At 41.8% G+C, this 12211-nt stretch overlaps 1 protein-coding gene across 6 annotated transcripts in view; it reads right to left on the minus strand.

Annotated features, from left to right (window-relative positions):
• LOC147219360 (uncharacterized) overlaps nt 1-12211 on the minus strand; it is a 106029-nt gene that overhangs the window by 68699 nt on the left and 25119 nt on the right. For all 6 annotated transcript variants that reach the window (XM_086172644.1, XM_086172643.1, XM_086172642.1 and 3 more), the window contains exons 3-5: nt 3223-3306; nt 2060-2137; nt 720-959 (exon numbers count right to left, since the gene is read on the minus strand). In XM_086172644.1, the coding sequence (XP_086028770.1) occupies nt 720-959; nt 2060-2137; nt 3223-3306 (402 nt within the window). The remainder of the gene's footprint in view (nt 1-719; nt 960-2059; nt 2138-3222; nt 3307-12211) is intronic.

The raw sequence follows: 12211 nt of genomic DNA on the forward strand, positions 1-12211 counted from the left end.
TGAAACCTGTTGGGTCACATGGGCTGAGGGTCAGGTGGGAGTTGATCTGGATCCAAGAGGTGTCACATTCCAATCCAGGTACCGTAATTTCCGGACTAAAAGTCGGTGCTTTTTCCAGGCGCTTTTAACAATGCGGCTTAAACAACAATGCGGCTAATTCGTGGATTTTTGGGGGGGGGCTGATGAGCTTCACGGCACCAAAACATTTAGCCTCGTCACATCGGGCCAATGAAATTCTGAGGCCGTTCAATTCCGCCACCGAAGAAGATGACTTTTTTTTGGTTTTACCGCGCAGGAGGAAGACGCTCCAAAAGCCACTCCCGAACCTAAAAACACCCCCGTTAGCAAAACAACCCCCTCGGACCTTGTTTCTGCACATCAACTCTTCCATTTTATATATAAAGCCATTGTAACCAAGACCCGCCAGTAACCCTGACGGGTATCTTGGGAAACTCCCCCACGGGTCATTAGAACCGAAGTACCTTCTGAGATGAGGGCTGAAACGTCTTCAAGCGAAGAAATTCAAGCGACGACAAGATTTGGACAAGCATTCGCCATGACTTGTATGACCGAGAACCTCCACGGACGTATCCAAGAGCCATATTTTGATGAGCCCGGAGGTGACAGGGGACCTCACTCTGCTGATAGCTTCTCTACACGGGTTTGTGAAAGCCTCCCCAGCAACCACCACCACCACCCCGACCCCACCGCTGAGATACCTGCAGTGTGATCCATAGTATGGATTCCCGGACCACCAGAGGAGAATGGATCACCGGCTTTAAAGGGGACGCTCCCACTGGTATTACTGCTGCTTTTGGGATCAGAACCGAACAGGCCTGAACTCTTCTGGGAGTCCAAAGCGCCGCCCAGCCCAGACTGGCCGAGAGCGGAGCTCATACTGGTCTGAAACGGCGGCATGCTGGACCCCACGGTCCCGCCCATTCCAGACTGAGAGAATCCTGGTGGAGAGACGACACAGAGATCAATCGTCCGCAGATACTTTTGTTGGAACTGGGCTTTTTTTTGTTTTTGGATGATTCTTATCTAGTTGAGCTCCTCTTGTCCCGTCACTTGGGCACTATAAACCCCAACTTCGGCCGAATGTACGGTAGAAAATGGGAGCTTGGGTCCAACTTGAAACCAGAGAGGTGTACAGTAGCCCCTTAAGATACGAATCACTGTATGCTCGTTCTTTTTTGTTTAAGATACGAAGCTCGATTCGAGCAAATTTTATCCTTGAAAAAAAATCCATGATACAAATTACGAGAGCGAGAAAATCAAAAATCGCGCGGTACAAGCCAAGCAAGCTCTCGCAACTCGAGTACACTTCAAGACGCCGCCGCAGATTCGCAGCTTCCAGTATCCCTCGGCTACTTTGTCCGGGCCGTTGGTTCACTACGCATATCTCTTGTGGTGTTCCAATCTCTTTCATATCTTTGTGCATATTTTATGTACTTTATTCATAATCATCATGGGCCCTAAGCTTACAAGTTCACAATAACCATGATTTTTCTTGTTGGTGTCCCTTACATTATTAATATCCTTCTTTTTCAGGGTTTTTCATAATAACATTCTTATTTTGCGAGTTTTGAGGGCAGGTTGGAACACATAAAATGGTTTTCTCTTATTTCACATGGGGAAAATTCATTTAAGATACAAAAAAATTCAACATACGAACCCACATCTGGATCCAATTAAATTCGTATCTTAAGGGACAGCTGTGCTTTGTAAAGACTGTTATCAAAATATCCTAATTTAAGCTTTTCCCCGAGCAAAATCAAATGTCTCGGATCGCTTCAGTTCATTTCAATTTCCTCGATAGCGCCTTGTTTCCAATCACAATTAGAAAACGAGCCCCCGGTTCATCGTTTCCGAGATCGACCAAAGAAAAATCAAGCTGTACAAGCTCGCGCTTTGCCTCATCTAAGTTTCAAGCCAGGTAGGACTAAATCTTCCCCCCGAAGTTGGATTAAACCCATCGCTCCATCCTTAAAATGCGACTCTAACTTCTCGCGTCTCCTCCGATCCCCTCCGAAAGGAGGCGAAAATGTAAGTGGACCTAGAAAGGAGTCGGGCATGCTGGTGTCCTTGGTCTTGCTGGTGCCCCATTGGTCGGCCATCCCGCCCATGGTGGGACCTGAGAGACGGGAACGAAGACAGAAAGGGGGGAGAAAAGAAAAAGAAAAGCCACTGAGAAGGAAAATCGGAAGGAGAAGGAGGAGGATTCTCTCACGGCGGAGGCTTGGAGATGAAACAGTTGGGGAACGCAGGTGAGACCAGTGGCATCAAGGAAGCTTCTGTTCTCTGGAACTGGAAATGTGAAGGCGGTCATGAAAGATCGGTTACTTCTTGTTTTCAAACACAAGACGGGAAATAAAAACAGCTAAAGCGTCCTAGAAAGAACCGAGAGAGAACGATGAGGCCGGCGTCCTAAAGCTGCATCCCAGTTCAGCAAAGCTTGGATGCTTGAACTGGGATGCAGCTTTAGGACGGCAGGATGTGAATCACAGTTCTTCTCAGATCGGGAGATTCAAAGATGTCTTTCGCCAACTCGCAGACACTGTGACACAGTGCACCGTGAAAAAGAAAGACTATTTTATAAGAACAGGCCTTTTATGATTGTCTCTTCACTACCTGTGCTTGGTTGAGTTGCTATGGGAGCAAGCATTGTATGCTCGAATGTTGAAAAAACAGTCTTTTTGTCTTTATTTTTTATAAATATTGCAGCTAATATTGTTGGTTTTTTTTGTGATTTACACCCGAGATTACACGCCGGTAATCCATCCGTTTCGAGGTATCAATTCGCGAGTGTGAATAAAAACGCTTCTGCCTCAGGGATACCGAAGCACAGAGTCGGAAATCTTTTGGTTGGGCGCAGAAAAGACTTTTCTCACCTGTTCCGGAGACCAAAAAGGCTCTTTGCCCGGCTGAGAATGGAAACACCGCCGGTTTCACAAAGGCATTATTGCACTATCAAATTCTCCCTCCAGTTCCTCCAAAGAATTGTTGTGAACGATATCAATCGGTCATGCCAGCGTAGGAGTCAGACCAAATCAGCTAAAAAACAACTTTATGACCCTGACGAGGAGCCTGTGGAGCTGCAAACATGTGTGGTGAAGAGTTTGGCTTGCTGGTTAGCAACTCAACGGACAATCGGTCTCCGTAAGGGAAAATTGCGCTATTTAGCATGATCTAAGCTACATGTACTCCTGCGACCCTCACCGGACAGGTAGTCGGAGCCGAAGGCCGGTTGCCCCGGCGGGTCTTGGCGTCCCCCTGACACTGCCGATGACATCATCCCGGGTCCTACAGGACAAGAAAAGCACAAGATCACATGATTACAAACACAGCGAGTGAAAAAATAGCGCGAGTCAAATCCACATGATGCCAAGAAGGTACACCCCGAATGTACCTATGGTTTGAGACCCTGCTAGCCATAATGGGATGAGGCTGCTCTTTGCAACCTGATCTGAAAACGGGGGGGGGGAAAGATCCCCAGCTGTCCAGGCTGAACCAGCGTAGCAACGCTAACTGCTAGATGTCGCTCTTGAAACAGCAAACACTCCTGGGAGCCTTTTAAAGAGGGTGAGCCATTTCCGGTCCACTTGCTAGTGTTGGTATCCATGTCCAATGATATGGTTTTACTCTTGTGCAACAATTCGGATGTATTTTTCCCCTGACATCAGGATAATACCGTATTTTTTGCACTATAAGGCACACTTGAAATCCTAAGACTTTCACAAAAATAGTCCGTGCGCCTTATAATCAGGTGTGCCTTATGTATGAACTCTTGTGCTTCCTGACGTCCAACCAATTTTATGTGGTACAACGCGCTCAAAAATCTGTTAAAATGTTTTTAGTGCCACCAAGCTGCCTTATGCTCCGCAAAATACGGTAATACATAATATATAATACTCCAAGACTTGCTGATTCTTAACTGCATACTCAGTCTACCACCCACTGCTGCGATGGTTTTGATGGAAGTGGGACGTGCATTGAGGTGCACGGCCGGTGAGGCAGGAGAACCGAGTGCCTCACCGGGCCTCTCGGCAGCCGTTTTATGATCGCTCGGCGCGAGAAACTAGCAACACATACAGTTGTTGACTGTACATTGGAAATGTAGTTCATATTGCAAAAGTGTTGAAACATTATAATAGCGACATACAGCGAGTTAGCTATACGGTCTTAGCGCAGAGCATGCTAGCAGTCAGCTGTTATCGATGCTCAACAGTCCATGGTCTCTCCGCGCATCCCCAGAATTTAAACAGTAAATCCACTGAATAACGATCTGAACCTGGTGAAATGTAACGAAAAATACATAATCTTTTCGTTCTTTTCAGTTGACCTGGTATGGAGCGTGCAGTGGAATTTGTACCGATCTGAGAATCTGGGGATTCTACAGAATTTGGATATTTCAAATGACGAAAGAGTTCTTCCTGGGTCCGACTTGCTTCCCGGCTCACCCAGGACTGGCCCAGTTGGTTTTCAGTGGAGTTTAGCTCTGTGGCATCCTTGACTGATATTCGGTACCTTCAAATTCTGGCTCGCTGGGTCGGCGTTAAATCAACTGCCTCAAACCGGACAGGAGGAACTGGAGATGAACCAATCCTTGCCAACTGCCCACTCAGTGTCCGCGGAGGTTCTCTGTTATCCATGTCATGGTGAATTATTGTCTTCTTGTTGTGGCAACTGGTCTTGAATTTCTTCGCTTGAAGATGTTTCTGCCCTGATCCCAGAGGCTTCTTCACTTCTTTTGAACTGTGGGGAGTTTCCCAAGATAACCGCCAGGGTTTTGGGCTAGGCTACAGTGGCTTGTGACGGAAATGGAAGAGTTGATCGGCGGAAACTAGGTGGAAGGGGGTTGTTATGCTAACAGGGGTGTCATTCGTTGGGGACAAAGGGGCAACTTTTGGGGATTTGCCTGGATTGGAGTGGGAAAAGGTAAAGCCAAACTTTTCAGAATGTGAACCAAAGGAAACTTGTTGGATCCCATGGATTGAGGCTCCGGTGGGAGATACCAGGGACTGGTTCTGGTAGTGGATCTTTCCTAATTGGTGGATACCATCTTGGTATTGATCCCAGTACGGCTTTAGATGTTGGTGAAAGGTTGTGTCTGAGGCCCCCCTCCTCGGTTCCGGGGTGGTTTTTCTGTTCTGACAAAGACCGCTTCTTGAGGAGTTAAAGAAGCCACAGGTCATTAGATGTGAAGAAGCCTCTGGGATGAGGCTTGAAACATCTCCAAATGAAGAAATACAAGTCCAGTTGCCACGATTTTTCGACAACCTCCACTTCCACATCTGGTGTTCCGTTGAAACTAAACAATAAACCCTTGAAATGGTGGATGGAGAGGTCCAACCTTGAAGCGGAGTACCACCAAGCTAACCTCTACATCTTTGCTTTGCCCTCAAACAGGCTTTGCCATTAGTTGACACCTGGGGAAAAGCCGTCTGGGAGAGGTTCACCCCGAGCTTGGCCCGAAGTGACACTTGTCCGACAACAACGGCAGCGGTCCGGTTCGCCCGAAGGTGTCGTGCCGCGCTAAATCAACAAGCGTACAACCGAATCTCACGAACGCCTCAGTCAGTCGCAGGCGAACGCGAGCAAAACAACGGACTAAAAACGAAAAGCGGATTATCGAGAGGCAGCCAAGCAGATACTGCTCGCGCCTGAGGTTTGGTAGAAGATGCGATGCCCTTTGTGGAGTCCACACCGGCAGCGCTGCCCACAGTGAGCAACCCCACCGCTTAGACAGTTGGGTCTTCTCACACGACTGATAAAAAAAGCCGGTTCACGCACCTTCAGGCTGCGATGTGGATCACGAAACATCTTACACAAGATGCTGGGGGGCGCATCACGTCCTTTCCGACACTGGGTGGACTAGATCGACAGTTTGGGGTTCAGTGCAACCAGTCCATAGAGCAAGAAGGGTACAAAGATGCAGGGCCTAAGAGTATTTTTACGATTCTTTAACGGACTTGTCGAGGTTGAATTAATTAATCTGGGCGAGTTAATCTTGCCAAACCAGATGAACCCTGTAGAAGCAAACGTCTCCGACGCCATAACCCCACCCTGAAACGAAGGTACCACCGGCAATTCTGCGGTACAAAGATGAATCAGTGAGACGGGTGTCACAAAAATTCCCAAAACTCCTTCGTAAGACGGAAACCGGACGTAAGATTTGAAACGCCCCCCCAAAATTTCGGAAAATAAGCTCTTCCTCACCCTTGGTGCGAGGACGGTGAAAGTGAGACACCTCGAGTTCCTCGGAAGGGTCGTCCCCAAACCAAGGTATGCTTGTTTCTCTTGTCGAAAACCGAATTTGAAATATGTTCGCCTGTCGCTGTCAGCTAGCTGACCATCAAACAGGTTCTCTTTCCAAAAACTAAATATATAAACAAGTGGCCTCGGCAGCCTTTAAGTCTCTCCCACGTGTGTGTGTGTGTGTGTGTGTGTGTGTCGGTATCTTTTGACACTGAGGCAAACAGACAAAACATGTCGCCGAGGGATACTATCGCCATGGTTACACAAGAAGAGGACGACAGCATCTGCGGTTCCTTGGGCAACGCTCGCTTTTGGCAGAATCAACTCGTGTGTGTGTGTGTGTGTGTGTGTGTGTGTGTGTGTGTGTCGCCCACTTTGGCACGCATGCCAGGACATACGCGCTCCAACATGCACACTCTCCCATCGATTCGAGCCGCGGTAGCTTTCCGAGGGATGGATTTCTGATTTTTAATCGATAACGTCGGTCACGAGTCCATTTTTGAGCCAGAAACGGCAGCGAAGGAGGAAACCGATGAAGCCGCGGCTGATAAAAGTTACGTTTTGGATCGTTTTTGTGCCTCTCGTTACATATAAAAAAATTTTCAAAAAATAAAATAAAATAAAATAAAATTAACGTAATTTTTCAAGATCAGACTTAAGAAAATTTTTGATTTTTAATATATGTACAGATATGAAAACTAAAACGCTCTTGATCCAAGGCTTTCGGCATGCAATATATAATAAAATAAAATTCCAGAAATAAAAATATAAAATAAAAGAAAAATATTGATTAAAAAAATATGAAAAAATAAAATGATAAAAATAAAAATGTAAAACATATAAAAAAGATTTTATATTTTATGCTGAAAATATAAATGAAATTAAATATGCATACAAAATAAATTATAAACATAAAAAAATATATATCTTATGCTGAAAATGTATGTAAAATAAAAAAATTGAAAAAATAAAATTATAAACGTGAAAAAATTATATTTTATGCTGAAAATGCATGTACATAAAAATACTTGAAAAAATAAAATTATAAACATTAAAAAATTACATTTTATGCTGATAATGTATGTAAAGAAAAACTTGAAAAATTAAATTATAAACATAAAAAAATGATATTTTATGTTGAAAATTTATGTAAAAAAACTTGAATAAATAAAATGATAAAAAATAAAATATGAAATCTAAAAAAAAGTGATTTTGTATTTTTTGATTAAAATATTTATTAAATAAAATAAGAAATATAAAAAAATAAAATTAAACCGCTCAATCAAGAATGTTTTAGCTTATCTGTACATATGTGAAAAAGTTTCACATATGTACGTTTCACGTCTCCAAAAATGATGAATGTCAAATTGTTAAAAAGGGAATCGATCACGTGATCATTCACTTTAAAAAATGCGCCGCAATAACATGTTAGTTAACACATATTTCTCGTAAACAAGGTCGTAACAAGAAAAACCTGTTTCCTATCTAACAGGTGCAAATCCGTAAAAATCCGCCGTTTCATGAGACAAATAAAAACATTTGATTCTTTTTCAGGTTTCGTCTGTAGAAGAACGTCCAACGCTGTTTGTTTATTTTAAAAGACGGACAGAAGCAGCTTCGGCCCGAGAAGATAAATGCATTCAGGAGGAGCGAGGATGGATTCGTGACATCAGACCAATAGCGGCGTAATCGTGAGTTTCATAAATAATTAAAAGCTGCGTATCGACTGCAGATTTTGGGCTTTCATGAAGGCGAGCTCTGCTGATGTTGTGAAGAAGAGCAGAGCTTTTCTCTGTTGATTTGTTTTTATTTTTGAAGAACGCCGTCCTGCTGTTGCCGTCACACCAATGTCACCGTGTCATTTTTTATTTTTATTTTTAGTGTGCGCTGATGTGAAACTCCTAAAATAATCACAATAATATTAATAATATAAATAACAACAACAACAGTAATAATAATAGAGCGCAAATTAACAGTAAAGTGCACTGTTACATGAAAAAGTAAACATTTATTTTATTTTATGTAATTCCTCCATGATGGGCTAAATTCCCGCGAGGCATAAATAAAGTATAATAAATAAAAATTAAAAAAACAAAATTAAATTAAACTAAGAGGTATGAAGTGCATGGAGATACAAACTGATTTACGGATGCAAGCATTGTTGTTGTTTGCTGCTAGCTGCAACTATTGCATGTTTATTCTGTTTATATGATGGTTAAATATTCTTTAGATGCAACTTGTTATTTACAATTTTTTTAATGAAATAATTAAAGAATTAATTCACTGTTTATTTTTATTTTTTTTGTTTTTTTAGAGGGTTGAAAAAAATGAAGATTATCTATTTTACGTATATTACAATAAAATTATTCTCGGTTATTATTGTTGTTACAGGAAAACATAGGCTCTTCCTCAGATGTTTAGCAGAGATGTGTGTTAGCAAACATGCTATTGTGGCGCCATTTCTAAAGCGAATGATCATGTGATTGATTCTCTCCTTTTTTTTGTGCCTCTTATATCGTGTCAAATTAACATTTGAACATTATAATATCATCTTCACCTTTTTTCAAGACCAGACCAGAGAAACGGATACTTTTTCACCTCTGTACCAATATGTAAACTGACATATTTTTGATTGACGGGTTTTAGCATAATTTACAATGATTTATTTATTTTATTTTCATTTTCATCATTTATTTTTTTTACATATATTTTAGTTTATTTTATTATAAATTTTTTTCAGCATAAATCATAAGATTATTTACTTTATATTTTTAATTTTATGATTTTATTTTTTTATATTTTTCATTTTATTTTATTATACATATATTTTGAGCATAAATTATAAGATTTTCTTTTTTTTTTTACTTTATTTTTTATTTTTAGATTTTTTTTTTTTTTTTTTTTTTTAATTTTAGGGGATCGTAAACGTACAATGCCACACTGGGATCAATACCAGGATGGATTAGCACACATGGACCTAGACCTTCTACACTAGGAAAGATCCACCACCAGAACCAGACCCAGACTTTAAGATCCACCCAGACCAGAACCTCCACCTGAGCCTCGGTTGATCCAACAAGTTTCACTCCTTTGTTTAGCTTTTACCTTCCAATCCAGGGAATCCCACAAAGTTGCTCTTTAGTCCCAACGAATGACACCTCCGTTAGCATAGCAACCCCCATGGACCTTGTTTCCAATCAACTCCTAGATCCACCCAAAACCCCGGCAGTTATATTTGGAAACTCCCAACAGGTCATTAGAAGTGAAGAAGCCTGTCGGATGACGGCTGAAACATCTTCAAGTGAAGACATACAAGTCCAGTTGCCAAGACAAGACTAAGAACCTCAAAAGACATACCAAAAAAGTATCTTTCGCATGCTATCTTTAAGGGACATGGTTGTCCCAGAGATGACCGCTCGAGAAGATACGTCGCGACTGCGCGGTTTAGCAACGTCTTTTGCCTCAAAGCTACAGAAACGACCTTGAGCTCCAAACTTTGCCCTCCAGACAAAGGGACTCCCTCAGAGTCTTCATTTAGGACCACTTGAGCAAACCATAGTTCATGTTTTGGAACATCAGAAAATAAATAAATATGGGTGGAAACTAATAACGGAGAAACAACAACAAAAGTCATGAAGGAATTTAAGAGTATCATGATTTTTCATTGGCCGTTGTTGAAATGTGTTGTGACCGAGCCGTCGTCAGTTCGTCCAGCAGGACTTCAAGACCGATAATCGATATTCATCATTTTAAATCACCGAAAGCTGATTCCAAATTGAATTTCTTTGAGCCAGGGACGTTGGAGGGCATGGGCTTTGAGGAGAATAATTAACAGGATGATAAATAATGAAACAGTCCTCAATATCTTTTTGTGCAACTGTCAAAATGAAACCAGATAAAAATGACAAAAAAAAAAAGATTGTCTGTAATAATTGACATTATATAAATGTATACTATTTTGAAAAATAAACATATTTGTCTGCATTGTTTCAGTCAGCTCGTGTTTTCTCAACCGACGTGCAATCATTTGAAAAAATAAAAAAGTTAAAAAAAAGTACTAATTTTAGACAATGTATGTTTGATGGTGCAGGACATGTATGCTCGCTGTGAGAAAATGGTGAGGGATCACGTCTTTCGTTTGCAGTGGTGATGGACCGGCTGACAGATGAGGTTAGACAGGACTCTCTATGAACCATGATGTTTGCGGAGGACATTGTGATCTGTAGTGAGAGCAGGGAACAGGTTGAGGAACATCTAGAGAGGTGGAGGTATGCTCTGGAAAGGAGAGGAATGAAAGTTAGTCGCAGCAAGACAGAATACAAATGTGTGAATAAGGGGAACCCAGGTGGAACGGTGAGGCTACAGGGGGTGGAGATGAAGAAGTTGGAGGATTTCAGGTACTTGGGGTCAACAGTCCAGAGCGTCAGAGAGTGTGGAAAAGAGGTGAAGTGTCAGGGATACGAAGAGATAGAAGACTATGAGCCAGAAGGAAAGGAAAGGTGGAGGAGACAGTGGTGAGACCAGCCATGCTGTATGGACCACAAACATCTGCAATGACCAAAAGAGAAGAGGCAGAGATGGAGATCTCGAGGTTCTCTTTGGGAGCGACCAGGATGGAGAGGATCAGGAATGAGTCTGTTAGAGGAACAGCACATGTTAGATGTTTTGGAGAGAAGGTCAAAGATGGTTGGGTCATAGTGAATATATCAGTAGACGGATGCTGGATTTGAAGGTCTACAAGAAGACCAAAGAGAAGATGGATGGACATCATGAGAGAGGAGGTTACAGAGAACAGGGTTGGACAGAAAAGGTAGGTTCACTGTGGAGACTCCTGAAGGAAAAAGCCAAAAGGAGAAAAAAAGAAGTGGGAATCTTGTTTTGATTCTGGTATAAAACTTGTAGAGAGCACATAAATATTGACTCGGGAGGTCGTCCAGGGTCGGTACCGAGCCGAGTCAATCGGTCTGAGATGTTTTTTTGGGGGGAAAAGTGTCGCTAATTCAGGGATTTCGACATTCATTTGCAACCACAAGACGGTAAAAGTCCGCCCTTTCTATCCGAGTCAAGGACGAGCGAAGGTGAACGTCAAACGACGCCGTCCGAAGCCGACGCTCTCTGGAGACGAACGAGCACTTAGCACCAAGGAAGGGAGGGGTAATGAAAAGGAAGAGGTGAGGAAGTCAGCAAAAACCAACGCCGGACGAAGGGGAGGGGGAGAAGATACTACCGGAGGCTCCGGCACGTCATGTTGCATTCGCATGGAATCGGACAGATGGCGAAACGGGCCGTCATCGCGGCGGACAGCGGAGAACGCCGTCCACGGTGACGGTCGGACGCGGTTACCGTCCGAAAGTTGGAATTAAGGTCAAGCAACGTGACTGATTATCAGCGTTTGATTCCTCTGCTTTTTTTTTTTTTTTTTTGTCCTCTTGTTGAAACCTAAAATGTTGTGATTTTATGAAACGCCGTCCTTCTTACCAACGCAGGTGGTTAATCTTAAATAATGATAATTTTTTTTTTTTTTTAAGTTTTTGCCTCAGTTTAGTGTAAACGAATGTGAAATTAGCAAAAAAAAAAATGAGCAAAAAGAACCTTGAAAATTCTAGTTGAAATCATTTTTCCGATTTAAATGCTTAAAAGCAGATGTGGAATATTCAAATCTTTGTACTTTTTAAGACTTTAAAACAATTTATAGCCTCAACTTTGACACTTTATATTTTATTTGTATTTCTTATTCTTCCTACTATGATCTATTATTGTTATGTTTTACTTAAAATTCTGGCATAACAATGTCCTTTAGGATAAATAAAGTTGTTCTTATTCTTATTCTTATATTATTTTTTAGGATTATTTGTGCATATTATTATTATTATTATTATTACTATTATTTTGTTATTATTTTTACTTTTATTATTATTTTATTATTTTATTGATTGTGTTTTTCTGGGCT

The sequence above is a fragment of the Fistularia commersonii genome, chromosome 25, assembly GCF_037954325.1.
Source record: "Fistularia commersonii isolate RoL2024-O1a breed Wild chromosome 25, RoL_Fcom_v1.0, whole genome shotgun sequence".
In the NCBI taxonomy this organism is placed as follows: domain Eukaryota; kingdom Metazoa; phylum Chordata; class Actinopteri; order Syngnathiformes; family Fistulariidae; genus Fistularia; species Fistularia commersonii.